The sequence below is a fragment of the Somniosus microcephalus genome, chromosome 26, assembly GCF_052327205.1.
Source record: "Somniosus microcephalus isolate GS21.2 chromosome 26, FLI_Smic_1.0, whole genome shotgun sequence".
NCBI lineage: Eukaryota > Metazoa > Chordata > Chondrichthyes > Squaliformes > Somniosidae > Somniosus > Somniosus microcephalus.
Window position 1 is genome coordinate 54,385,502 of NC_141012.1, and position 26,763 is coordinate 54,412,264.

Consider the following 26,763-nt stretch of genomic DNA (forward strand, 5'->3'; position numbering starts at 1 on the left):
TCGGGGACCGTGGGCGTTGTGTTCTGGAGACCGTGGGCGTTGTGTTCCGGGGACCGCGGGCGTTGTGTTCGGGGGACTGTGGGCATTGTGTTCAGGGACCGTGGGCATTGTGTTCGGGGTACTGTGGGCATTGCGTTCAGGGACCGTGGGCATTGTGTTCGGGGGACTGTGGGCATTGTGTTCAGGGACCATGGGCATTGTGTTCGGGGGACTGTGGGCATTGTGTTCAGGGACCGTGGGCATTGTGTTCGGGGGACTGTGGGCATTGTGTTCAGAGACCGTGGGCATTGTGTTCGGGGACCGTGGGCATTGTGTTCGGAGACCGTGGGCATTGTGTTCGGAGACCGTGGGCATTGTGTTCGGAGACCGTGGGCATTGTGTTCGGAGACCGTGGGCATTGTGTTCGGAGACCGTGGGCATTGTGTTCGGGGGACCGTGGGCATTGTGTTCGGAGACCGTGGGCATTGTGTTCGGAGACCGTGGGCATTGTGTTCGGAGACCGTGGGCATTGTGTTCGGAGACCGTGGGCATTGTGTTCGGAGACCGTGGGCATTGTGTTCGGGGGACCGTGGGCATTGTGTTCGGAGACCGTGGGCATTGTGTTCGGAGACCGTGGGCCTTGTGTTCGGCGACCGTGGGCCTTGTGTTCGGAGACCGTGGGCCTTGTGTTCGGAGACCGTGGGCCTTGTGTTCGGGGACCGTGGGCCTTGTGTTCGGGGACCGTGGGCATTGTGTTCGGGGACCGTGGGCATTGTGTTCGGGGACCGTGGGCATTGTGCTCGGGGACCGTGGGCATTGTGTTCGGGGACCGTGGGCATTGTGTTCGGGGACCGTGGGCATTGTCCTCGGGGACCGTGGGCATTGTGTTCAGGGGACCGTGGGCATTGTGTTCAGGGACCGTGGGCATTGTGTTCAGGGACCGTGGGCATTGTGTTCAGGGGACCGTGGGCATTGTGTTCAGGGGACCGTGGGCATTGTGTTCCAGGACCGTGGGCATTGTCCTCGGGGACCGTGGGCATTGTCCTCGGGGACCGTGGGCGTTGTGTTCTGGAGACCATGGGCGTTGTGTTCCGGGGACCGCGGGCGTTGTGTTCGGGGACCGCGGGCGTTGTGTTCGGGGACCGCGGGCGTTGTGTTCGGGGACCGCGGGCGTTGTGTTCGGGGACCGCGGGCGTTGTGTTCGGGGACCGCGGGCGTTGTGTTCGGGGACCGCGGGCGTTGTGCTCGGGGACCGCGGGCGTTGTGTTCGGGGGGACCGCGGGCGTTGTATTCGGGGGGACCGCGGGCGTTGTGCTCGGGGACCGCGGGCGTTGTGTTCGGGGGGACCGCGGGCGTTGTGTTCGGGGACCGCGGGCGTTGTGTTCGGGGACCGCGGGCGTTGTGTTCGGGGACCGCGGGCATTGTGTGCGGGGGGACAGCGGGCATTGTGTGCGGGGGGACCGCGGGCATTGTGTGTGGGGGGACCGCGGGCATTGTGTGCGGGGGGACCGCGGGCATTGTGTGCGGGGGGACCGCGGGCAGTGTGTGCGGGGGGACCGCGGGCAGTGTGTGCGGGGGGACCGCGGGCAGTGTGTGCGGGGGGACCGCGGGCAGTGTGTTCGGGGACCGCGGGCAGTGTGTTGGGGGGACCGCGGGCAGTGTGTTGGGGGGACCGCGGGCAGTGTGTTGCGGGGACCGCGGGCAGTGTGTTGCGGGGACCGCGGGCAGTGTGTTGCGGGGACCGCGGGCAGTGTGTTGGGGGGACCGCGGGCAGTGTGTTGGGGGGACCGCGGGCAGTGTGTTGGGGGGACCGCGGGCAGTGTGTTGGGGGGACCGCGGGCAGTGTGTTGGGGGGACCGCGGGCAGTGTGTTGGGGGGACCGCGGGCAGTGTGTTGGGGGGACCGCGGGCATTGTGTTGGGGGGACCGCGGGCAGTGTGTTGGGGGGACCGCGGGCAGTGTGTTGGGGGGACCGCGGGCATTGTGTTGGGGGGACCGCGGGCAGTGTGTTGGGGGGACCGCGGGCATTGTGTTGGGGGGACCGCGGGCAGTGTGTTCAGGGACCGCGGGCAGTGTGTTGGGGGGACCGCGGGCATTGTGTTGGGGGGACCGCGGGCATTGTGTTGGGGGGACCGCGGGCATTGTGTTGGGGGGACCGCGGGCAGTGTGTTGGGGGGACCGCGGGCAGTGTGTTGGGGGGACCGCGGGCATTGTGCTGGGGGGACCGCGGGCAGTGTGTTGGGGGGACCGCGGGCAGTGTGTTGGGGGGACCACGGGCAGTGTGTTGGGGGGACCGCGGGCATTGTGTTGGGGGGACCGCGGGCAGTGTGTTGGGGGGACCGCGGGCATTGTGTTGGGGGGACCGCGGGCAGTGTGTTCAGGGACCGCGGGCAGTGTGTTGGGGGGACCGCGGGCATTGTGTTGGGGGGACCGCGGGCATTGTGTTGGGGGGACCGTGGGCATTGTGTTGGGGGGACCGCGGGCATTGTGTTGGGGGGACCGCGGGCATTGTGTTGGGGGGACCGCGGGCAGTGTGTTGGTGGGACCGCGGGCAGTGTGCTGGGGGGACCGCGGGCAGTGTGTTGGGGGGACCGCGGGCAGTGTGTTGGGGGGACTGCGGGCAGTGTGTTGGGGGGACCGCGGGCAGTGTGTTCGGGGGCCCCTGAACGGCACGGGACCCTGATTTACATTAATTAAATTCCCCGGTGAGGCCAGAACCAGTAGCGTGAAAAAGGGGAATTACATAGAATATACGGCACAGAAACAGGCCATTCGGCCCAACCAGTCCATTCCAGCATTTATGCTCCACTCGAGCCTCCTCCCGTCTTTTCTCATCTAACTCTATCAGCATAACCCTCTATTCCCTTCTCCCTCATATGCTTGTCCCTTAAATGCATCGATACTATTGGCTTCAACCACTCCCTGTGGCAGCGAGTTCCACATTCTCACCACTCTCTGGGTAAAGAAGTTCCTTCAAATTCCCTATTGAATTTCTTGGTGACTATCTTATATTGATGACCTCTAGTTATGCTCTTCACCACAAGTGGAAACACTCTCTCTGTATCTACTCTATTAAAGTCTTTCATAATTTTAAAGAGCTCTATTAGGTCACCCCTCAGCCTTCACTTTTCAAGGGAAAAGAGACCCAGCCCATTCATCCTTTCCTGATGTGTTTTCCCTCACATTTCTGGTATCATCCTTGTAAATCTTCTCTGCGCCCTCTCCAGTGCCTCTATATCCTTTTTATGATATGGCGACCAGAACTGCACACAGTGCTCTAAGTGTGGTCTAACCAAGGTTCGATATAGGTTTAGCATAACTTCCCTACTTTTCAATGCTATCCCTCTAGGAATAAACCCTAGTGCTTGGTTTGCATTTTTTATGGCCTTGCTTAGCTACTGTTAGTGATTTGTGTATTTGTACTGAGAGATCCCTTTCCCCTTCTACCCCATTTAGATTCTGATTTTCCAAGTAATATGTAGAAACATAGAAGATAGGAGCAGGGGTAGGCCATTCGGCCCCTCAAGCCTGCTCCGCCATTCAATGAGATCATCATCCAAATTCAGTACCCTGTCCCTGCTTTCTCCCCATATCCCTTGATCCCTTTAGCCCTAAGAAATATATCTAACTCCTTCTTGAATATATTTAATGAATTAGCCTCAACTGCCTTCTGTGGTAGAGAATTCCACAGGTTCACCACTCTCTGGGTGAAGAAATTCCTCCACATCTCTGTCCTAAAAGGCTTAGCCCTTATCGTTAGACTGTGACCCCTGGTTCTGGACTCCCCGACCATCGGGAACATCCTTCCTGCATCTAGTCTGTCGAGTCCTGTTAGAATTTTATATGTTTCAATGAGATCCCCTCTCATCTTCTAAACTCCAGCGAGGACAAGCCCAATCGACCCAATCTCTCCTCATACATCATTCCTGCCATCCCAGGTATTAGCCTGGTGAATCTTCGCTGCACTCCCTCCATGGCAAGAACTCCTTCTTCAGATAAAGCGACCAAAACCGCACACAATACTCAAGGTGTGGTCTCACCAAGGCCCTGTACAACTGCAGCAAGACATCTTTGCTCCTGTACTCAAACCCTCTCGCTACGAAGGCCAACATACCATTTGCCTTCTTAAACGCCTGCTGCACCTGCATGCTTACCTTCAGCGACTGGTGCACAAGTTCACCCAGGTCTCGTTGCACTTCCCCTTCTCCCAATCTATTGCCATTCAGATAATACTCTGCCTTCCTGTTTTTGACGCCAAAGTGGATAACCTCGCATTTATCCACGTTATATGCAATCTGCCATGCTTCAGCCCAATCACCCACCTGTCAAATCATCCTGGAGTTTCTCGGCATCCTCCTCACAGCACACACGCCCACCCAGCTTTGTGTCGTCTGCAAACTTGGAGATATACATCTAGTTCCCTCGTCTAGATCATTAATATATATTGTGAATAGCTGGGGTCCAAGGACCGATCCCTGCGGTACCCACTAGTCACTGCCTGCCACTCGGAAAAGACCCGTTTATTCCAACTCTTTGCTTTCTATCCGCCACCAGTTCTCTATCCAAGTCAATATCTTGCCCCCAATCCCATGCGCCTTAACTTTACACGCTAATCTCTATGCGGGACCTTATCGAAAGCCTTTTGAAAGTCCAAATACACCACATCCACTGGTTCTCCCTTATCTATTTTACAGTTACATCCTCCAAAAATTACAGCAGATTAGTCAAGCATGATTTACCTTTTGTAAATCCATGTTGACTTTGTCCGATCCTGTCACTGATTTTCCCAAGTGCTTTGCTATTACATCTTTTATAATGGACTCTAGCATTTTCCCAGTACCGATGTCAGGCTTACCGGTCTGTAATTCCCCGTTTTCCTCTCTACCACCGTTTTTTGAATAGTGGGGTAACATTAGCTGCCCTCCAATCCATGGGAACTGTTCCAGATTCTATCGAATGTTGGAAGATGACCAGCAATGCATCTACTATTTCTAGGGCCACTTCCTTAAGTACCCTAGGGTGTAGATTATCAGGCCCTGGGGATTTATTGGCCTTCAATCCCTTCAATTTCCCTAACACCATTCCCTACAAATACTGATTTCTTTCAGTTCCTCCCTTTCATCAGACCCTATGTTCCCCAACATCTCTGGGAGGGTTATTTGTGTCCTCCTCTGTGAAGACAGACCAAAATATGTATTTAATTGGTAAGCCATTTCTTTGTTCCCCATTATAATTCCCCTGATTCTGAATGCAAGGGACATACGCTTGACTTCACCAATCTTTTTCTCTTCGCATATCTATAAAGCTTTTACAGTCAGTTTTATGTTCCCTGCAAGCTTACTCTCATTCTATTTTCCCCTTCTTAATTAATCCCTTTGTCCTCCCTTTGTTGAATCCTAAACTGCTCACAATCCTCAGGTTTACTGCTTTTTTGGCCAATTTATATGTCTTCTCCTTGGATCTTATGCTATCCCTAATTTCCTTTGTTAGCCACGGTTGAGTCACCTTTTTTGTTTTATTTTTATGCAAACTGGGATGAACAAATTCTGTAGTTCATCCATTCGGTCTTGAATGTTTGCCATTGCCTATCCACCATCATCTCTTGAGTGACATTCCCCAATCAATCCTACCCAATCATCTCCTTATTTTTCTTATCAAAATGTAACAGCTCACATTTATCTGTGTTCCATTGAACATAGAAGATAGGAGCAAGAGTAGGCCATTCGGCGCTTCGAGCCTGCTCCGCCATTCAATGAGATCATGGCTGATCATCCAAATTCAGTACCCTGTCCCTGCCTTCTCCCCATATCCTTGATCCCTTTAGCCTTAAGAAAATACATCCAACTCCTTCTTGAATATATTTAATGAACTGGCCTCCACCGCCCTCTGTGGCAGAGAATTCCACAGGTTCACCACTCTCTGGGTGAAGAAATTCCTCCTCATCTCAGTCCTAAATGGCTTACCCCTTATCCTTAGACTATGACCCTTGGTTCTGGACTCCCAGGCCATCGGAAACATCCTTCTGCATCTAGTCTGTCCAGGCCTGACAGAATTTTATAGGTTTCGATGAGATCCCTCTCATCTTATAAACTCCAGTGAGTATAAGCCCAATTGGCCAGAAAAAGCAATAATCCTGAGGATTGGGAGCAGTTTAGGATTCAACAAATCAGGACAATGGATTAATAAGAAAGGGAAAATAGAATATGAGAGTAAGCTGGCAGGGAACATAAAAACTGACTGTAAAGCTTTTATAGATATGTGAAGAGAAAAAGATTGGTGAAGTCAAGCGTAGGTCCTTGCAGTCAGAATCAGGGGAATTTATAATGGGAAACAAAGAAATGGCAGACCAACTAAATTCATACTTTGGTTCTGTCTTCACAAAGGAGGACACAAATAACCTCCCAGAGATGCCGGGGAACATAGGGTCTGATGAAAGGGTGGAACTGAAAGAAATCAGTATTTGTAGGGAAATGGTGTTAGGAAAATTGATGGGACTGAAGGCCGATAAATCCCCAGGGCCTGATAATCTACATCCTAGGGTACTTAAGGAAGTGGCCCTAGAAATAGTAGATGCATTGCTGGTCATCTTCCAGAACTCGATAGACTCTGGAACAGTACCCACGGATTGGAGGGTAGCTAATGTTACCCCACTATTCAAAAAAGGTGGTGGAGAAAAAGCGGGGAATTAAAAGCCTGACATCAGTAGTGGGGAAAATGCTAGAGTCCATTATAAAAGATGTAATAGCAGAGCACTTGGAAAGCAGCGACAGGATCAGACAAAGTCAACATGGATTTACACATATCTATAAAAGCTTTTACAGTCAGTTTTTATGTTCCCTGCCAGCTTACTCTCATATTCTATTTTCCCCTTCTTAATTAATCCCTTTGTAATCCTTTGTTGAATCCTAAACTGCTCCCAATCCTCAGGGTTATTGCTTTTTCTGGCCAATTTATATGTCCTCTGCTTGGATCTTATGCTATCCCTAATTTCCCTTGTTAGCCACGGTTGAGTCACCTTTTTTGTTTTATTTTTATGCCAAACTGGGATGAACAAATTCTGTAGTTCATCCATTCGGTCTTTGAATGTTTGCCATTGCCTATCCACCGTCAACCCTTTGAGTGACATTCCCCAATCAATCCCACCCAACTCCCTCCTCAGACCATCGTAGTTTCCTTTATTTATATTTAGGACCCTGGTCTCTGAGTCAACTGCTTCATTCTCCATCTTAATGAAGAATTCGATCATATTATGATCGCTCCGACCCAAGGGGCCTCGTACAACAAGATTGCTAATTAATCCTTGTAATTCATTTGCCAATTATATGCCCATTCTGCAAGTTTATTAGTGTCCTCATGTAATTTGTTGCAGTCCTCCTCAGTATTGACTATCCCCCCCCAATTTAGTGTCATCCGTAAATTTAGAAATTGTGTTTTTGATTCCAAAGTCTAAATCATTGATATAAATTGTGAACAGCAGTGGTCCCAGCACTGATCCTTGTGGAACACCACTACCCACCTTCTGCCACTGTGAATAGCTACCCTTTACTCCTACTCTCTGCTTTCTGTCTTGAAGCCAGCCAGCAATCCATTCTGCCACTTGTCCCCTGACTCCGCATTCTCTGACCTTATTTGTCTATTATGTGGTACCTTCTCGAAGGGCTTTTGGAAATCTAGATAAATGACATCTAATATCTCTGTTACCTCTTCAAAGAAAGGGTGGCATAAGTGGTTATGTTACTGGACTAGTAATCCAGAGGCCTGGACTAATGATCTAGAGATGTGAAAAGCTAGTATCAGTAATGGTGACCATGAAACTACTGGATTGTCATTAAAAACCCATGTGGTTCACTTTAGGGAAGGAAATCTGCCGTCCTTACCCGCTCTGGCCTATATGGGACTCCAGACCCACAGCAATGTGGTTGACTCTTAACTGCCCTCTGAAATGGTCCAGCGAGCCACTCAGTTGTACCAATCTGCTACAAATAAGTATACAGCAGTTCAAGAAGGCGGCTCACCACCACCTTCTCAAGGGCATTAGGGATGGGCAATAAATGCTGGCCTTGCCAGCGACGCCCGCAACCCATGAACGAATAAAAAAAATTCAATGAGGTTAGTCAAGCAATTGAAAAGTAGGGAAGTTATGCTAAACCTGTATCGAACTTTGGTTAGACCACACTTGGAGTACGGCGTGCAGTCCTGGTCGCCATATTATAAAAATATCTATTATATAGAGGCACTATATTTTGAAATCCATGATGACGATTTGTTATTGTATTTTTGGTTTCTAGCTGTTCTATTTTACCCTTTACTAGTGGTTCCATTATTTTTCCTACCACCGATGTTAAATGGACAGGTCTATAGTTCCCTGGACATGTTCTATCTCCCTTCTTAAATATCGGTATTATGTTAGCTATCTGCCAGTCCTCTGACACTGCACCTTTTTCTAACGAACTATTAAATGTATAATAGTGCCTCTACTATCTCCTCTCTAGATTCTTTTAAAATGCGCGGATGTTCCAAGGTTGAGCATTGCTCCATGTGATTTCCTTGCAGGAGAATCAAACACAGCCTGGCACAACGCTGAATATAACTGCACCTTCCCAGCTATGATCGAGGATTGGAGACAGGCTTTCCACCATGGCTCTGGGGGCGCCACGGAAATAGACTTTCCTTTTGGTTTTGTCCAGGTAATTTAAACTAGGTCCAGTTTCCATATTGTAGGCTGGGTCGTCCAAAGAAATTGCTGCACCAACTGCATCACAGCGAAGTTCATAGAATAAGCTGCTCCTTCATAAAACACATCTTCATAAAATACATAAGAACATAAGAAATAGGAGCAGGAGTAGGCCAATCGGCCCCTCGAGCCTGCTCCGCCATTCAATAAGATCATGGCTGATCTGATCCTAACCGCCAATCTCTATCACAGAACTATCTCCTGAAACTAACAGAATTAGACACACGAAATAGGAGCAGGATCAGGCTACACGGCCCCTGGGCCCGCTCCGCTACCCACAGGGCCATGACCGATCCAAACCTAGACTCACGTCCAAATTCCTGCCCGCTCCCCGTAACCCTTAATTCCTTTTACTTCTAGGAACTGTCTATTTCTGTTTTAAATTTATGCAATGATGTAGCTTCTACAGCTTTTTGGGGCAGCATATTCCATGGACCTACCACCCTCTGAGTGAAGTAGTTCCTCCTCATCTCAGTTTTGAAAGAGCAGCCCCTTATTCTAAGACTATGCCCCCTAGTTCTAGTTTCACCCATCATCGGGAACATCCTCCCCGCATCCACCCGATCCAACCCCTTCACAATCTTATATGTTTCAATAAGATCGCCTCTCATTCTTCTGAACTCCAATGAATAGAGTCCCAATCTACTCAACCTCTCCTCATATGTCCATCCCCTCATCCCGGGATTAACCGAGCGAACCTTCTTTGTACTGACTCGAGAGCAAGTATGTCTTTTCTTAAGTATGGACACCAGAACTGTATGCAGTATTCCAGGTGCGGTCTCACCAATACCTTGTACAACTGAAGCAATACCTCCCTATTTTTATATTCTATCCCCCTAGCAATGAAAGCCAACATTCCATTGGCCTTCTTAATCACTTGCTGCACCTGCATACTAACCTTTTGAGTTTCGTGCACCAGGACCCCCAGATCCCTTTGTACTTCAGTACTTTCCAGTTTCTTGCCATTAAGATAATAACTTGCTCTACGATTTTTCCTGCCAAAGTGCATAACCTCACACTTTCCAGTATTGTATTCCATCTGCCAAATCTCTGCCCACTTACTTAGCCTGTCTATGTCCCCTTGCAGGTTTTTTATGTCCTCCTCACTCACTACTTTCCCTCCCATCTTAGTATCATCTGCAAACTTTGATATGTTACACTCGGTCCCCTCCTCCAAATCATTAATATAGATTGTAAAGAGTTGGGGACCCAGCACTGACCCCTGCAGAACACCACTAGTTACTGATTGCCAGTCTGAGAATGAACCATTTATCCCAACTCTCTGCCTTCTGTTAGATAGCCAATCCTCTATCCATGCCAGAATATTACCCCCAATCCCGTGATTTTTTATCTTAAGCAATAATCTTTTGTGTGGCACCTTGTCAAATGCCTTTTGGAAGTCTAAATACACTACGTCCACTGGTTCCCCTTTATCCACCCTATATGTTACTTCCTCAAAGAACTCCAGCAAATTTGTCAAACATGACTTCCCCTTCCTAAAATCATGCTGACTTTGTCCTATTAAATTATGATTATCCAAATGTCCTGTTACTGTCTCCTTAATAATGGACTCCAAAATTTTACCTACCACAGATGTTAGGCTAACCAGTCTATAGTTTCCAGCCTTCTGTCTACTGCCCTTTTTAAATAAGGGTGTTACATTAGCAGTTTTCCAGTCTGCCGGGACCTTTGCTGAGTCCAGGGAGTTTTGGAAAATTATTACCAATGCATCCACAATCCCTACCGCCACTTCCCTCAAGACCCTAGGATGTAAGCCATCAGGTCCAGGTGATTTATCCGCCTTGAGTCCCATTATTTTACCGAGTACCACTTCCTTAGCGATTTTGATCGTGTTTATCTCCTCCCCCCCTATAGCCCCCTGTTTGTCCAGTGTTGGGATATTCTTAGTGTCCTCTACTGTAAAGACTGATACAAAATATTCATTCAGTGTTTTTGCCATCTCCATATTTCCCACCATTAATTTCCCAGTCTCATCCTCTAAGGACCAACATTTACTTTAGCCACCCTTTTTCTTTTTATATAACTATAAAAACTCTTACTATCTGTTTTTATATTTTTTGCTAATTTACTTTCATAATCTATCTTCCCTTTCTTAATCAATCTTTTTGTTATTTTTTGCTGTCTTTTAAAGTTTTCCAATCCTCGATCCTCCCACTAGATTTGGCTTCCTTATATGCCCTTGTTTTTAGTCGAATACTATCCTTAATTTCTTTACTTAGCCACGGATGGCTGTCTTTTCTTTTACACCCTTTTCTTCTCAGTGGAATATATTTTTTTTGGAAGTTGTAAATAACTCCTTAAATGTACACCACTGATCATGTATCGCCTTGCCCTTTAATCTATTTTCCCAATCCACTCTACTCAATTCCGCTCTCATACCTTCATAGTCTCCTTTATTCAAGCTTAGCACGCTTGTTTGAGATCCAACTTTCTCACCCTCTAATTGAATATGGAATTCAACCATGTTATGGTCACTCATTCCAAGGGGATCCTTTACTAGGACATTTTTAATTAATCCTGTCTCGTTACACAGGACCAGATCTAAGGTTGCTTGCCCCCTGGTCGGTTCAGTTACATACTGCTCAAGAAACCCATCCCTAATACACTCAATGAACTCATCCTCAAGGCAGCCCTGCCCAATTTGATTTATCCAATTAATATGATAGTTAAAATCCCCCATAATTATAGATGTTCTCTTATTACAAGCCTCAACTATTTCCTGATTGATACTCCGTCCAACCGAGTTGCAACTGTTCGGAGGCCTATAGACTACGCCCACTAGTGTTTTTTTCCCCTTATTATTCCTTATCTCTACCCAAACTGTTTCATTATCCTGATCTTTTGACCCAATATCATTTCTCTGTATTACAGTGATTCCTTCCTTTATTAACATAGCCACCCCACCTCCCCTTCCTTCCTGCCTGTCCTTCCTGATCGTTAAATAACCTGGTATGTTTAATTCCCAGGCATTGTCACCCTGCAGCCATGTTTCTGTAATGGCCACAAGATCATACCCATATGTAGTTATTTGTGCCATTAACTCATCTATTTTGTTACGAATGCTACGTGCATTCAGATAGAGAACTTTTAAATATGTTTTGTGACACTTAGTTCCTGCTTTTGCCCTTTTTATTACTTTACCTTTTACTCCATACCTTCTGCCCCTTCCTGACACGTTCTGGTTTTTAATTTCCCCACTGCTACCTAAGTCTATGACCTTCTCTGTTGTCATTTTTATTATTTGCTCTCTAGGAACCTCCCCCCCACTAGTTAGTTTAAAGCCCTCTCTACAGCCCTAGTTATATGATCTGCCAGGACTCTAGTCCCAGCACTGGCCAAGTGAAGCCCGTCCCAACGGAACAGCTCCCTCCTGCCCCAGTACTGGTGCCAGTGTCCCAGGAAGCAAAACCCATTTCTCCCACACCAGTCTTTGAGCCACACATTTAACTCTCTAATTTTATTTGTCCTAGCCAAATTCGCTCGTGGCTCAGGTAATAATCCAGAGATTATTGCCCTTGAGGTTCTGTTTTTTAATTTGACCCCTAGCTGCTCATACTCCTTTAACAGAACCGGCTTCCTAGTCCTATCTACGTCGTTTGTACCAACATGGACCACGACGACTGGATCCACCCCCTCCCACTGCAAGTTTCTTTGCAGCCCAGAGGAGATGTCCTTAACCCTGCCACCGGGTAGGCAACACAGCCTACGGGACTCTCGCTCTTGGCTGCAGAGATCTCTGTCTATCCCCCTAATAATACATCTTCATACAGGAAACTTTCTGGTATCCGGCACGGACGGGACCGACCTGGTGCCAGTCCATCAACAATGCCGGATAACCGAACGCTATAGTGAAAAGATACGGAGCTCTGAGCTCCGTCTAAAGCAACAAACCCCGTTGCTTCAAAACAGTCGGCACAACTTGCAAGTGTCTCTGTAGCTTAGCAACAGCTTCAGCTACACGCTTGCACAGCCACAAATGAGTAAAAAAAAGTAACTAAAAGTAAAAAAAAGTTATCTGAATTGACTCCTGAATTTTGCCGGTGGATAGAGCGTTCCGGTTATTTAGTGGCCGGTTAATCGAAAGTTTCCTGTAACTTGTCAAAAGTTCCTGGGCCCAGTATTCGTGCATCAGCGACACATGGCATGTGGCAGAAAAACACGAATTATGCAGCTGTATGCCTGGGGAGTGTGTTGCGGGGAGAAGTTTAACGTCTCAACAGTACTGACCCTCCAACAGCGCAACGCTCCCTCAGTACTGCCCCTCCGACAGTGCGGCGCTCCCTCAGTACTGCCCCTCCGACAGTGCAGCGCTCCCTCAGTACTGCCCCTCCGACAGTGCGACGCTCCCTCAGTACTGCCCCTCCGACAGTGCAGCACTCCCTCAGTACTGACCCTCCGACAGTGCAGCACTCCCTCAGTACTGCCCCTCCGACAGTGCGGTGCTCCCTCAATACTGCCCGTCCGACAGTGCAGTGCTCCCTCAGTACTGCCCCTCCGACAGTGCAGCGCTCCCTCAGTACCACCCCTCCAACAGTGCATCACTCCCTCAGTACTGCCCCTCCGACAGTGCGGCGCTCCCTCAGTACTGCCCCTCCGACAGTGCAGCACTCCCTCAGTACTGACCCTTCGACAGTGCAGCACTCCCTCAGTACTGACCCTCCGACAGTGCAGCACTCCCTCAGTACTGACCCTCCGACAGTGCAGAACTCCCTCAGTACTGTCCCTCCGACAGTGCAGCGCTCCCTCAGTACTGACCCTCCGACAGTGCGGTGCACCCTCAATACTGCCCCTCCGACAGTGCAGCGCTCCCTCAGTACCACCCCTCCAACGGTGCAGCGCTACCTCAGTACCACCCCTCCAACAGTGCATCACTCCCTCAGTAGTGACCCTTCGACAGTGTAGCGCTCCCTCAGTACTGCCCCCCCCGACAGTGAGGTGCTCCCTCAGTACTGCCCCTCCGACAGTGCAGCGTTCCCTCAGTACAGCCCCTCCGACAGTGCAGTGCTCCCTCAGTACTGACCCTCCGACAGTGTAGTGCTCCCTCAGTACTGCCCCCCCGACAGTGATGTGCTCCCTCAGTACTGCCCCTCCGACAGTGCAGCACTCCCTCAGTACTGCCCCTCCGACAGTGCAGTGCTCCCTCAGTACTGCCCCTCCAACAGTGCAGCCCTCCCTCAGTACAACCCCTCCGACAGTGCAGTGCTCCCTCAGTACTGCCCCTCCAACAGTGCAGCCATCCCTCAGTACCGCCCCTCTGACAGTGCGGCGCTCCCTCAGTGCTGCCCCTCCGACAGTGCAGCGCTCCCTCAGTACTGCCCCTCCGATAGTGCAGCGCTCGCTCAGTACTGCCCCTCCGACAGTGCGTCGCTCCCTCAGTACTGCCTCTCCGACAGTGTAGTGCTCCCTCAGTACTGCCCCTCCGACAGTGCAGCACTCCCTCAGTACTGCCCCTCCGACAGTGCAGCACTCCCTCGGTACTGACCCTCCGACAGTGTAGTGCTCTCTCAGTACTGACCCTCCGACAGTGCGGTGCTCCCTCAATACTGCCCCTCCGACAGTGCAGTGCTCCCTCAATACTGCCCCTCCGACTGTGCAGCTCTCCCTCAGTACTGCCCCTCCGACAGTGCAGCTCTCCCTCAGTACAGCCCCTCCGACAGTGCAGTGCTCCCTCAGTACTGACCCTCCGACAGTGCGTCGCTCCCTCAGTACTGCCTCTCCGACAGTGCAGTGCTCCCTCAGTACTGCCCCTCCGACTGTCCGGCGCTCCCTCAGTACTGCCCCTCCGACAGTGCAGCACTCCCTCAGTACTGCCCCTCCGACAGTGCAGCACTCCCTTGGTACTGACCCTCCGACAGTGTAGTGCTCTCTCAGTACTGACCCTCCGACAGTGCGGTGCTCCCTCAATACTGCCCCTCCGACAGTGCAGTGCTCCCTCAGTACTGCCCCTCCGACAGTGCAGCGCTCCCTCAGTTCTGCCCCTCCGACAGTGCGGTGCTCCCTCAATACTGCCCCTCTGATAGTGCAGTGCTCCCACAGTACTGACCCTCCAACAGTGCAGCACTCCCTCTGTACCGCCCCTCCGACAGTGTAGCACTCCCTGTGTACTGCCAATCCGACAGTGCGGCACTCCCTCGGTACTGCCCCTCCAACAGTGTGGCGCTCCCTCAGTACTGCTCCTCCGACAGTGCGGCACTCCAACAGTGCGGCGCTCCAACAGTGCGGCACTCCCTCGGTTCTGCCCCTCCAACAGTGCGGCACTCCCTCAGTACTGCTCCTCCGACAGTGCGGCACTCCCTCGGTACTGCCCCTCTGAAAGTGCAACCCCCCCATCAGTAATGCCCCTCCGACAGTGCAGCGCTCCCTCAGTACTGTTCCACTAAACTTTATTTTAATTAAAATCTGGTTTATAAAGATTGTCGTAATTATTCTTCTCGTAGCTTTCCACGTACCACCATGTGGTCCCAGACGATTCTTTCCCGTGGTTACGCTGGCACCAAACCGCTGATTTTGGTTATGCTCCAAATCCAAAGATGAGGAGAACATTCATGGCTGTTGCAATAGACTTGGGCGACGAGAAATCTCCTTACGGCACGTACGTACCAACGTTTGCAATAGGCTCCCCAGATATAGGTGGGTAACAGCAGTCACACTCTGCTGGATTCAGAAGCAGGTGTGAGTGCCGGGCTCCTCACCCCCGGAATGTGCCGGGCTCCTCACCCCCGGAATGTGCCGGGCTCCTCATCCCCGGAATGTGCCGGGCTCCTCATCCCCGGAATGTGCCGGGCTCCTCATCCCCGGAATGTGCCGGGCTCCTCACCCCCGGAATGTGCCGGGCTCCTCACCCCCGGAATGAGCCGGGCTCCTCACCCCCGGAATGTGCCGGGCTCCTCACCCCCGGAATGTGCCGGGCTCCTCACCCCCGGAATGTGCCGGGCTCCTCACCCCCGGAATGTGCCGGGCTCCTCACCCCCGGAATGTGCCGGGCTCCTCACCCCCGGAATGTGCCGGGCTCCTCACCCCCGGAATGTGCCGGGCTCCTCACCCCCGGAATGTGCCGGGCTCCTCACCCCCGGAATGTGCCGGGCTCCTCACCCCCGGAATGTGCCGGGCTCCTCACCCCAGGAATGTGCCGGGCTCCTCACGCCCGGAATGTGCCGGGCTCCTCACGCCCGGAATGTGCCGGGCTCCTCACCCCCGGAATGTGCCGGGCTCCTCACCCCCGGAATGTGCCGGGCTCCTCACCCCAGGAATGTGCCGGGCTCCTCACCCCCGGAATGTGCCGGGCTCCTCACCCCCGGAATGTGCCGGGCTCCTCACCCCAGGAATGTGCCGGGCTCCTCACGCCCGGAATGTGCCGGGCTCCTCACCCCCGGAATGTGCCGGGCTCCTCACCCCCGGAATGTGCCGGGCTCCTCCTCAAAGGGATAGTCAGCATGGCTTTGTCAGGGGGAGATCATGTCTCACCAATTGAATTTTTCGAGGGGGTGACTACTAGGGGTGTGGATGAGGGGAGTGCAGTTCATGTAGTCTACATGGACTTCAGTAAAGCTTTTGACAAAGTCCCGCATGGGAGACTGGTCAAGAAGGTAAGAGCCCATGGGATCCAGGGCAATTTGGCACATTGGATCCAAAATTGGCTTAGTGGCAGGAGGCAGAGGGTGATGGTCGAAGGTTGTTTTTGTGACTGGAAGCCTGTGTCCAGTGGTGTACCGCAGGGATTGGTGCTGGGTCCTTTGCTGTTTGTAGTGTACATTAATGATTTAGATATGAATGTAGGAGGTACAGGAAACTTTGTGCTATCCGGCACCGACGGGACCGAGCTGTTGCCGTTCCCTCAAAACTGCCGGACACTCCAGCGCTAACGTTGAAACGTATGGAGATTTTGAGCTCCGTATCTGGCAACAAACCCTGTTGCTTAGCAACAGCTTCTAAACAGTCGGCCGTACTCTCTGTAGCATCTCTGTAGCTTAGCAACAGCTTCAGCGAGACCTTGCAGAGCTTGACTGTTGAGAAAAAAGCAACGAAAAGAAAAAAAACCCTAACGAAACGGCTCCTGATTTTTGCCGGTGGCTCGAGCTTGCCGGACATTTAGCCTCCGGATAATACAAAGTTTCCTGTATGATCAGTAAGTTTGCAGATGACACGAAAATTGGTGGAGTGGTAAATAGCGAGGAGGGAAGCCTCAGGCTACAAGACGATTTAGACGGGATGGTTAGATGGGCAGAACAGTGGCAAATGGAATTTAACCCTGAAAAGTGTGAGGTGATGCATTTTGGGAGGACTAACAAGGCAAGGGAATACACAATGAATGGGAGGACCCTAGGAAGGACAGAGGATCAGAGGGACCTTGGTGTGCAGGTACATAGATCCCTGAAGGCAGCAGGACAGGTAGATAGGGTGGTTAAAAAGGCATATGGGATACTTGCCTTCATTAGCCGAGGCATAGAATATAAGAGCTGGGAGGTTATGATGGAGCTGTACAAAACGCTAGTTAGGCCACAGCTGGAATACTGTGTGCAGTTCTGGTCACCACACTATAGGAAGGATGTGATTGCATTGGAGAGGGTGCAGAGGAGATTCACCAGGATGTTACCTGGGCTGGAGCGCTTCAGCTATGAAGAGAGACTGGACAGGCTGGGGTTGTTTTCCTTAGAGCAGAGAAGGCTGAGGGGGGACCTGATTGAGGTGTACAAAATTATGAGGGGCATAGATAGGGTAGATAGAAAGGAACTTTTCCCCTTAATAGAGGGGTCAATAACCAGGGGGCATAGTTTCAAGGTAAAGGGCAGGAGGTTTAGAGGGGATTTGAGGAAAAACTTTTTCACCCAGAGGGTGGTTGGAATCTGGAACTCACTGACTGAAGGGGTGGTAGAGGCAGGAATCCTCACAACATTCAAGAAGCATTTAGATGAGCACTTGAAACACCATAGCGTACAAGGCTACGGACCAAGTGCTGGAAAAATGAGATTAGAATAGATAGGGCTTGATGGCCGGTGTGGTCGCGATGGGACAAAGGACCTCTTTCTGTGCTGTATAATTCTATGACTCCTCACACCCTGAAAGTGCCGGGCTCCTGACCCGGAATGTGCCGGGCCCCTGACCCGGAATGTGCCGGGCTCCTGACCTGGAATGTGCACATTGCTTTGCAGGGTGCGGAAAGGCTGAACTGTCACAGGAGTTGGTGAAATCAGCACCCTAATGAGCGACGCCAACAGCCGTGGTGGCAGTAACCGTGAGGGTGAATCTAGGTAAGAAGGTTGCCTGAGCAGAAGAGCTGCACGTGGACTAAAGGAGCCACATGAAGAATTATTGCCATGGCAATCCAACCTGAGATAAAGAACTTGCTTTTATCTCATGTTATCGTCATCCTCGGGACGTGTCAGAGTGCTTCACAGCCAGGCAATTACTTTTGAAGGGCAGTCACTTGTTACTTAGGCAAATGCAGCAGCCAATTTGTACACAGCAAGGTGCCACAAAAAGCAAATCAATAAATGGTTGAGTGAGGAGTCTTGGCCAGGACCCCAAGAGATCCCCTGTCCACTTCTTTCAATAGCGCTGTGGGATCTTTTACATCCACCTAAAGAGGCAGATGGGGCCTCAGTTTAACGTCTCATCTGACAGTGCTGCACTCCCTCAGTACTGCACTGACGTGTCAGCCTGGGTTATGTTCTTAAAATCTGGAACCTACGACCCTCTCACTCAGCACAATCTGAGAGTTGCATGACTGTGCCAGTAAACTTTTACTTTAATATTTTTCAGCATTCATCCTCGGTATAAACAAGATGTAGCGTACAGATTGTACCTTGGTGCTCTCGCAGTGGCCTATGGAGAGACGGCAGTCGCTTTCCAGGGTCCGTTTCCAAAGGGCCTTAAACTGAAGAACACAGAACTGATCATCAGCTACTCCCAGGAGCTGACTGTGCTGGAGCTCAGTAATGACATATTTGAGGTATGGTGCAGCCGCACTCAGCTTCTGACAACCAGACTGCTCCAGACACATGGGCTTTATAGCAAGGGGTGATGTTACTGCACAGTGTAGGCGGTTTTTACACTCCTTTAACCCCGATCCTTTAACCCAGGTCCTGCCGCGGTCGCCAAAAGATGTAGGCGGTTTTTACACTCCTTTAACCCAGATCCTGCCACTGGTCGCCAGGAGATGTATACGGTTTTTGATCCTAGCCCAATTGCTAGACGGATGGTTCGAATCGCCCCCGCCTTACGAAAGTTCTATACCCTGGAATTATTATTCAGAGTGTAAATGAAATAAGTCACGGACAGGAATGCTTCGGTGAAAAATCAAACTTGTATTTATTTGGTCTAACATACACTGGCTAAAACATGCACTACTAAACAAAATTACTATCCCTGTGGAGAATAAAATCCAGATTACAATCAACATACATACAGTACAAAACTGGAGACTATAACAAGCAGTAATTCTCTTATTGCTATGGTGGATGCTGATTCCACCCCTACCAACGAATTACCCAGTCGCATAAACCCCTTTCGCCTGGCTAAACCAAACGAAGCTCCCCCCTCGGAATAGCCCAAAAACTTCACTTCTGAAAGACCTTAAGCCCCCTACACCTCACCCGCTTACCTGGGATATCTGGTTACCAGCTTGGCTCACTCGAAACTGTGCTTACCCCGGTTTCGATCGCTCTGCTCGTCGGCTTTCTGGTACTTGTCTTGTTGGAGCAGGAGTGGGAGAGAGAGAATGGTGGAAAAGAATCTATCTTTTTTGATAGTCTGCCTGTCTTTTCCCACCAATCTTAAAAATCCATTTGCTTCTGAGCACTCGGGTGCTAAATCAGTGATGAGTTATCCTCGGACCCATGCGTATTGGGTTAATGGCCCTAAGTCTGGGACATATCTTTCGGTCTTTGCTGGGTGAGCTAGTGGGTTCATTGTTCTGCTTCTCTTCTGAGATGGAGGTGAGAAGTGCTTTGCATATTAGAGTGGTTTTTCTAATCAATTTTAATGGCCCACTTCCTTTTTCCAGGACTGTCAGCCGGACCCATACATACTGGATGAGTTCTTTTGTCACAGCCAACTGCCATGTGTTCTCTGGAGTTTTAACAAAACCAGTCTTTCATGTATCTGCACAGGGCGATCCCATAACAGGGAAAATACCCTCAGAAAAATCCCATAAAGTCCACAAAAAAAATATTCTTGACTGAATCCGTTCTTCAGAGACTTTGCGATCTCTTCAACAGGGCGGGTTTTTTGCTTCACATATTGAGTACAGGTGTTTGCAGAGCTGGTGTGATCTTTGTGCAATATAATGTGGATAAATGCGAGGTTATCCACTTTGGTGTCAAAAACAAGAAGGCAGATTATTATCTGAATGGCAATAGATTGGGAGAAGGGGAAGTGCAACGAGACCTGGGCGTCCTTGTGCACCAGTCGCTGAAGGTAAGCATGTAGGTGCAGCAGGTGGTTAAGAAGGCAAATGGTATGTTGGCCTTCGTAGCGAGAGGGTTTGAGTACAGGAACAAGGATGTCTTCCTGCAGTTGTACAGGGCCTTGGTGAGACCACATCTTGAGTATTGTGTGCAGTTTTGGTCGCCTTATCTGAGGAAGGATGTTCTTGCCATGGAGGGAGTGCAGCGAAGATTCACCAGGCTGATACCTGGGATGGTAGGAATGACGTATGAGGAGAGATTGGGTCGATTGGGCTTATACTCGCTGGAGTTTAGAAGAATGAGAGGGGATCTCATTGAAACTTATAAAATTCTAACAGGACTAGACAGACTAGATGCAGGAAGGATGTTCCCGATGGTCGGGGAGTCCAGAACCAGGGGTCACAGTCTAAGGATAAGGGGTAAGCCATTTAGGACAGAGATGAGGAGGCAGTAGAGGCCAATTCATTAAATATATTCAAGAAAGAGTTGGATATATTTCTTAAGGCTAAAGGGATCAAGGGATATGGGGAGAAGGCAGGGACAGGGTACTGAATTTGGATGATCAGCCATGATCGCATTAAATGGCGGCGCAGGCTCGAGGGGCCGAATGGCCTACTCCTGCTCCTATCTTCTATGTTTCTGTGGGCTACCACCTGAATCTCCCCCAGAGGGTGTGCCAACATCATCAAACTGATGCACAAGCTCCTTTTCTGCAACCTACGAAGCCCCTGCTGCTTCCTTTAATATTCGCACATGTGGGCAAATCTGATTGAGACCAGGTTAGCTCAGACTCTGCACCTTCCTAGCCAGGAGGACTAGAAAAGGTGGATTTAGACCAACCAGGGAGCAGCTTTGTTTTACATCAATCAGGTATGAACCATTGCCAGTATTCGGCCTGGGAATGTGGAGGAGCAGAGGCTCCAACTTGCAAGGTTCTCAGCCTCAGGACAGGGGCAGGAGAGGAAGGACTTGAATTTTAGTCTGGGAAGCTCTTGCAGATTTTATTTATAGTTTATTTTACATGAACATCTGGGAGAGCTGTCCCACAGACTAGTCAAGCAGCACAGTCATACTTGCAGAATTATACCTTTCAGCCAATGTCCCAGACTCCTCCACCACCATCCCTGGGTATGTCCTGTCCCACCGGCAGGACAGACCCACCAGAGGTGGTGGCACAGTGGTATACAGTCGGGAAGGAGTGACCCTGGGAGTCCTCAACAGTGACGCCGGACCCCATGAAGTCTCAGGGCTTCAGGTCCAACATGGGCAAGGAAATCTCCTACTGATTACCACCTACCGCCCTCCCTCAGCTGATGAATCAGTACTCCTCCATGTTGAACACCACTTGGAGGAAGCACCGAGGGTAGCAAGGGCACAGTATCTGTGTCCCTCAGCTGTCTGTTTCTTTCCCCTCTCTCTCTCATCTCTACCTGTCTCTTTTGTATTTATTCTCAGGAGGTGATGTTGTTGGTATGGCCAGAATATATTGCCTGTCCCTAGTTGCCCTGCGGAGATGATACAAATGAATAGTTTTCTAGGCCACTTCACAGAGCAGTCAACCACGTTGTTGTGGGCCCAGGGTCACGTATAGGCCAGACCGGGTAAGGATCGCAGATTTCCCTCCAAGCTCCCCCCCAGTTGTTACCCCAATTCCCATCCTTCTATCTTTTTGGACATTTTACTTTTACTTAATTTCCAATATGCCAGGTCCTAACTACATGTTTTAAACATATTACAGTGAAACCCGTATTAACAGACACTCCCAAAAAACAGACACTTACTGAGAGACCCAAATAACTTGCATGGTAAAATATACAAGAGGCACTCTGAATCCACGGTCATTCGCAAATTACCAACTACAAACAGCCTTCAATGCCCCGAGTCCTTTTACAGCGTAAGACACAGGACACAGCCTGTTGCAAAGCTGCTGTAAGTGAAACTTTCACTGAGTCACGATCACTGGCGTTTCCCCTTGCAGCTCGCTTCCAATCTGCCCCCAAATTCTCTTGGGGCCGTCACTACGCCCCAGTGTATGCGGTCAGTACGAGACGGCTGCGCGTTTTGTGAAAGAAACAGCTTTAGTGGAATGGGGAGCTTTTTACCCAGCACCCAGAAAGGTCTCTATCTCTGGGACTGCTTGTTTGCACAGCACTGTCCCAGGGATAGCGTTTCTCTGCCACTCTGCACGCTGGGTATTGAACTCCCCATTCAATAAAAGTTGTTTCTTTCACAAAACCCGCTGCTGCCTCTCTCCACAGACGCTGCCTGACCTGCTGAGTGTTTGCAGCATTTTCTGTTTTTATTCTGATTCACCTCTGATTGATACTTGCCCGTTAGAGATATGAACGGGAAGTGTGCCACAGAACTAACTGTCACCCTTTAATTGTGATTTAGTGCCCTGGAGAGCACGGGAACTGCCCATCCATTCCAAAAGGCAGTAGATACTGATACTAACTGCCAGATTTATTTATGTTAGATAATTACACAAAAGAAGGAAGAACATGAAATGTTATGTGGGCCAAGACCCAGAGCCCAGAGAGGCCCTCTACCAGCAGGCGTGGGATAGGCAGAGCCGAGCAGGCAGCTAATCATCATCGGGCTGTGACCCATTGTGTGCCAGTCTTCTACTTTGAAATTGAAACAGGCTTATTTGAAGATCGGATTATTCACACTGGCCAAGCAACTCCGATAACCAATTCTACTACTCACTAGCATGAGGTGTAACCAGGAGATTCCTAGCCCCTGGCCTTTGCAGAATCTATTCTAATCAGGACCTGCTGTCCTTCAAAGGACCATTAATTCAAGTATCTCCTTGAAACAAAATGACTGTATATTGGATAATCTGACAATGAATGGGCCTGCTTAGCCCGTTAAAGAAAGTAAGTTTCAAAATCCTAGATATGTAAAGAGAAACGGCTTGTATATCTGTAGTCAGATACAAGATAAAATAGAGAAATGTTCCCGTGGAGAGTCAAGAACTATCACACACTGCACTCTTGGCAAATAAGAAAAGCCCTTTCGCAGTTTGTGGTCCAACACCAAGTGTGCAGACAATGGCCCAGAAATTCGGGTCTCCACGGGTGAGTACGCATGGGGTACTCACCCGTAGGCCCAATGGAAGTGCCGGTTTCGTGCATGCACGGGAAACCGGAACTTCCGTTCCCTTAAAGGAAAGGGTTCAGAGGTGGAACGCATGCGCCGGAGAGGCAGTGTGTGCGCATCAAACTTACGTTTTTTTTGCAGGTTTCTCCGGGAGGGTAAGTCTCCGGCAGTTACACTTTTAAAAAGCAGTCGTAAGGCCTGCTTTTAACAAGGTAAGTGGTGAATTAATTTAAATTAAAACATTTTTTCCACAGGTTTATTATTTCTAAATACTTTAAAGAAAGGTAAGTTTATTTTTTAGCCTCGTTAGAAACTGTAATTAATTTTTTCAAAAATTTAAATTATTGTTTAAAATAGTTATTTTATGTAATTTATAGTTATTTTAGAAATGTGATGTTTTTAAAAAAATGTATTTGAAGTTTTAGTGATGTTTTGGGGCTTATAGTATTTATAGTTTTGACAGCTCTTCCTGTCAATTTTATGAATGAAGCATTCCCTGCTACCATTGGCTCTCCATGGCCCACGTGATCCCAGGGGACGCTTCAAACTAACTGCGCCCCTGGGATACGCAAGCACTGCGTGCCAGCAGTTGGAGGAGGCCCAGGAGCGGAATCCCACGCGGGCCCACAGCTCAACGGCCGGCGCGCTAGGTAAGTGCAGGTCGGGGGCTTGCACCCGCGGGAAGCCCCCGACCCGAATTTCTGGGCCAATGACATTAGCTCGTGGTCCAGTAGAAACGGATTTGTGAGAGCGGTGTAAATGGGCAGTGTGCTGGGAATGCAGATGCTGATCGGTGAGGGTGGAGTAAACCATGAGTAGTGAGAAAATATTGTGTGTTTTTCTTTCAATAGGTGTGTTGCTGCACAAAGTGGAATTCTTCCGGCTGTAAGTGGGTCTCTGCCCCCATTATCGACAACTCCTTCAACACACTGTCTTTATCTGTGAAACAGTGTCGCCAGAAGGTGACTGGTGTCCGCTATGCTTGGAAGGAGTGGCCATGTGACCTGAAGAAGTGTCCCTTGTACAGTATCGGCCATAAGTTACCTGCCCCGCCATTCATGATACAACCAGCCCACAACTGTCCATTCTGAATGGCATCTATCAATTTGTTGTATAAAATTTTAGATGTAGCAGCGGTATGTGATCAAAAAATGTTTTACATAAGTTATAGGAGCAATGAACTGGGCTGGTTAAAATATAAAAATAAATAAATCATTGTGCCTCCCTTGTAATGTTAATCATTACTGTGGCTCGTTTTCATGTATAGGATCAACTATGGTGTTGATCAGCTCTCCTTTCATTGGGATAATTGTAACTTTGATATTTAATGTACAGAGTCTGGAAGATCTGTGCAAGTACGGTGTATCCAGGTGTGAGAATGTGGTCTCACGTCTGTCCCTTATAGGCAGAGCCAGGCTTCTTAAAATTAATATATTTTCTACTTTATATTTTTCAGGTGTTCCCAGTAAATAACCCTTAGGGCTGTACACAATTTGAAGATATAGGCCCTGAATTTCCGATCGGAAAAAATCTACACACTTACCAGCTGGCTCCGTAGGTCCCGAGACTTGCGATCCTGGGCCTTTGCTCTACAAAATGCGCAGAGGCCCAGGTATCCCAGAGCCGCAGGTGGTTCACAAGAACCCCTGGGATCACGTGGGCCATGGGGAACCAATCAAAGAAGGGAATCCCCCTTCACGCTTTTGACAGGTCTCTCCGCACGGATCTGTCAAAAGTGTGAATGGGGATCACTTAAAAAACACAGTAAAACATGAAAAAAAAAATTTAAATCACCTATTTAAAAATAGTTAAAATTACATTCAATTAAATATTTTAAACAAAAATTTAATTTTTTGAAAAAAGAATTCAAGCTTTTTACGGGACTAAAAATAAACTTACCTTTTTTAAAAGTATGTTTAAATTATAAATGAGTGAAATTTTTTTATTTTTAAAAAACTTTTATGCTGGTAAAAGCAGGCCTTACGCCTGCTTTTACCAGGCGTAAGATTTTTAAAGGTTTACAGAGGCAGAGGTTGTGCAGGAAGTGGAACTCTCCACCCGCAGAGGCCCTTCTCCCGGGCAGGCGGATTCTTGACAGATTGCAAGTGCCGGGTTTCAGCGCATGCTGTGGGTGTGGACGCACCTGTGGGGGGTCAGAAAATCCGGCCCATAGGGTTAATATCCCTACATAATATCAGTAACTCAAATTGAATAATGAAACCTGCACAGAGAGTAATGTACTCGGGGATCAAACCACATTGGGCGTGAATAGTTCTATCAACAACATGTACTTTTAGCATTTTTAATTAACAATTGATACGAAGCCCCTGCAGAGAGCAAGTTGGGATCCAGACCAGTGATCTGTGGATGTCTGTGGGACAATTCAAACAGGAACACGGGCCTTAGATTACAGACTCACGGAACATACCTCACGGGTGGAACCCAGGCTCCGCAGAGGAGTTCAGAGCCATGTCAGTACGCAAGTTCATCGGCTATCAGAAAAAAGAGGTGCTATATTCTTTTGCAAATATTATCCAAGTGACAGATTTAACACTGGAAGCTACCAGTCCTGTCTTGCAAGATTCACTATAAAATTAACCTAACTAGGAATGAAGTGAAATTTTGGGCATTGCACATTATTCTGTTGAATGCAGCAGTTACTGCAATGTTGTTCTATTAGAATCAGGCCAATGATGACATATGAGGAACCTAAGGAACAGTGGGGCTGTAAGAACTTTGAACTTTCCACTTTTCTGCACAGACGCGGCTCTTTCCCTGCACGCATACCTGAGTGCAGACGGTGTGGACTTGATCTAAAAACGGACTCTAATGCAATTAATACTTCAAAATGGGAGGCGCAGGAAAAGATGCAAACCGTGTTTATGAAGGACCCGTGAACGGACTTGTGGTGACGTGAACACATGAAGCTTTTTATTATGATTTGTGATTAGAGATTATTCCTACTCTGTTAAATTTTCCTTCTGTATCTTTGCCTTACAATTTATGTAATCAAATGTATGTAGATTTTTAAAATGCAGTGTTTAGAGAAATGGTACACAATTTTATTAAACACAATTCGGGAAAATATTTAGATGAGCTCACAGAGATAATGTGGGAACATGATAAAACAATGCACCAACAATTAGAGGGATTGCTTAAAGGAATGAATAGGCAGACAAGGCATGTTAGATCAAAACAGAGTCCCTGGTTTTAATAAAAGAAAAGATATTCGGACAGGTTAGGGATAATGGCAGTCATTCAGAACAGGAGGAGGCCATTGAGCCACTTGAGCCTGTTCCGCCATTCAATGAGATCATGGCTGATCTGCGACCTAACTTTATATACCCGCCTTTGGCCCATATCCCTTATTACCTCTGGTTAACAAAAAGCTATCAATCTCAGATTTAAAATTAACAATTGATCTAGCATCAACTGCCATTTGCGGAAGAGAGTCCCAAACTTCTACCACCCTTTGTGTGTAGAAGTGTTTCCTAATTTCACTCCTGAAAGGCCTGGCTCTAAT

The 26,763-nt window shown here is 48.9% G+C and overlaps 1 protein-coding gene across 1 annotated transcript in view; it reads left to right on the forward strand.

Annotated features, from left to right (window-relative positions):
- siae (sialic acid acetylesterase) overlaps positions 1–26,327 on the forward strand; it is a 123,295-nt gene extending 96,968 nt beyond the window's left edge. The window contains exons 8-11 of the mRNA XM_085968239.1: positions 8,532–8,665; positions 15,171–15,325; positions 18,493–18,682; positions 24,092–26,327. Coding sequence (XP_085824365.1) covers positions 8,532–8,665; positions 15,171–15,325; positions 18,493–18,682; positions 24,092–24,331 — 719 coding nt within the window. The 3' untranslated portion in view covers positions 24,332–26,327. The remainder of the gene's footprint in view (positions 1–8,531; positions 8,666–15,170; positions 15,326–18,492; positions 18,683–24,091) is intronic.
- Positions 26,328–26,763: the final 436 nt, after the last annotated feature.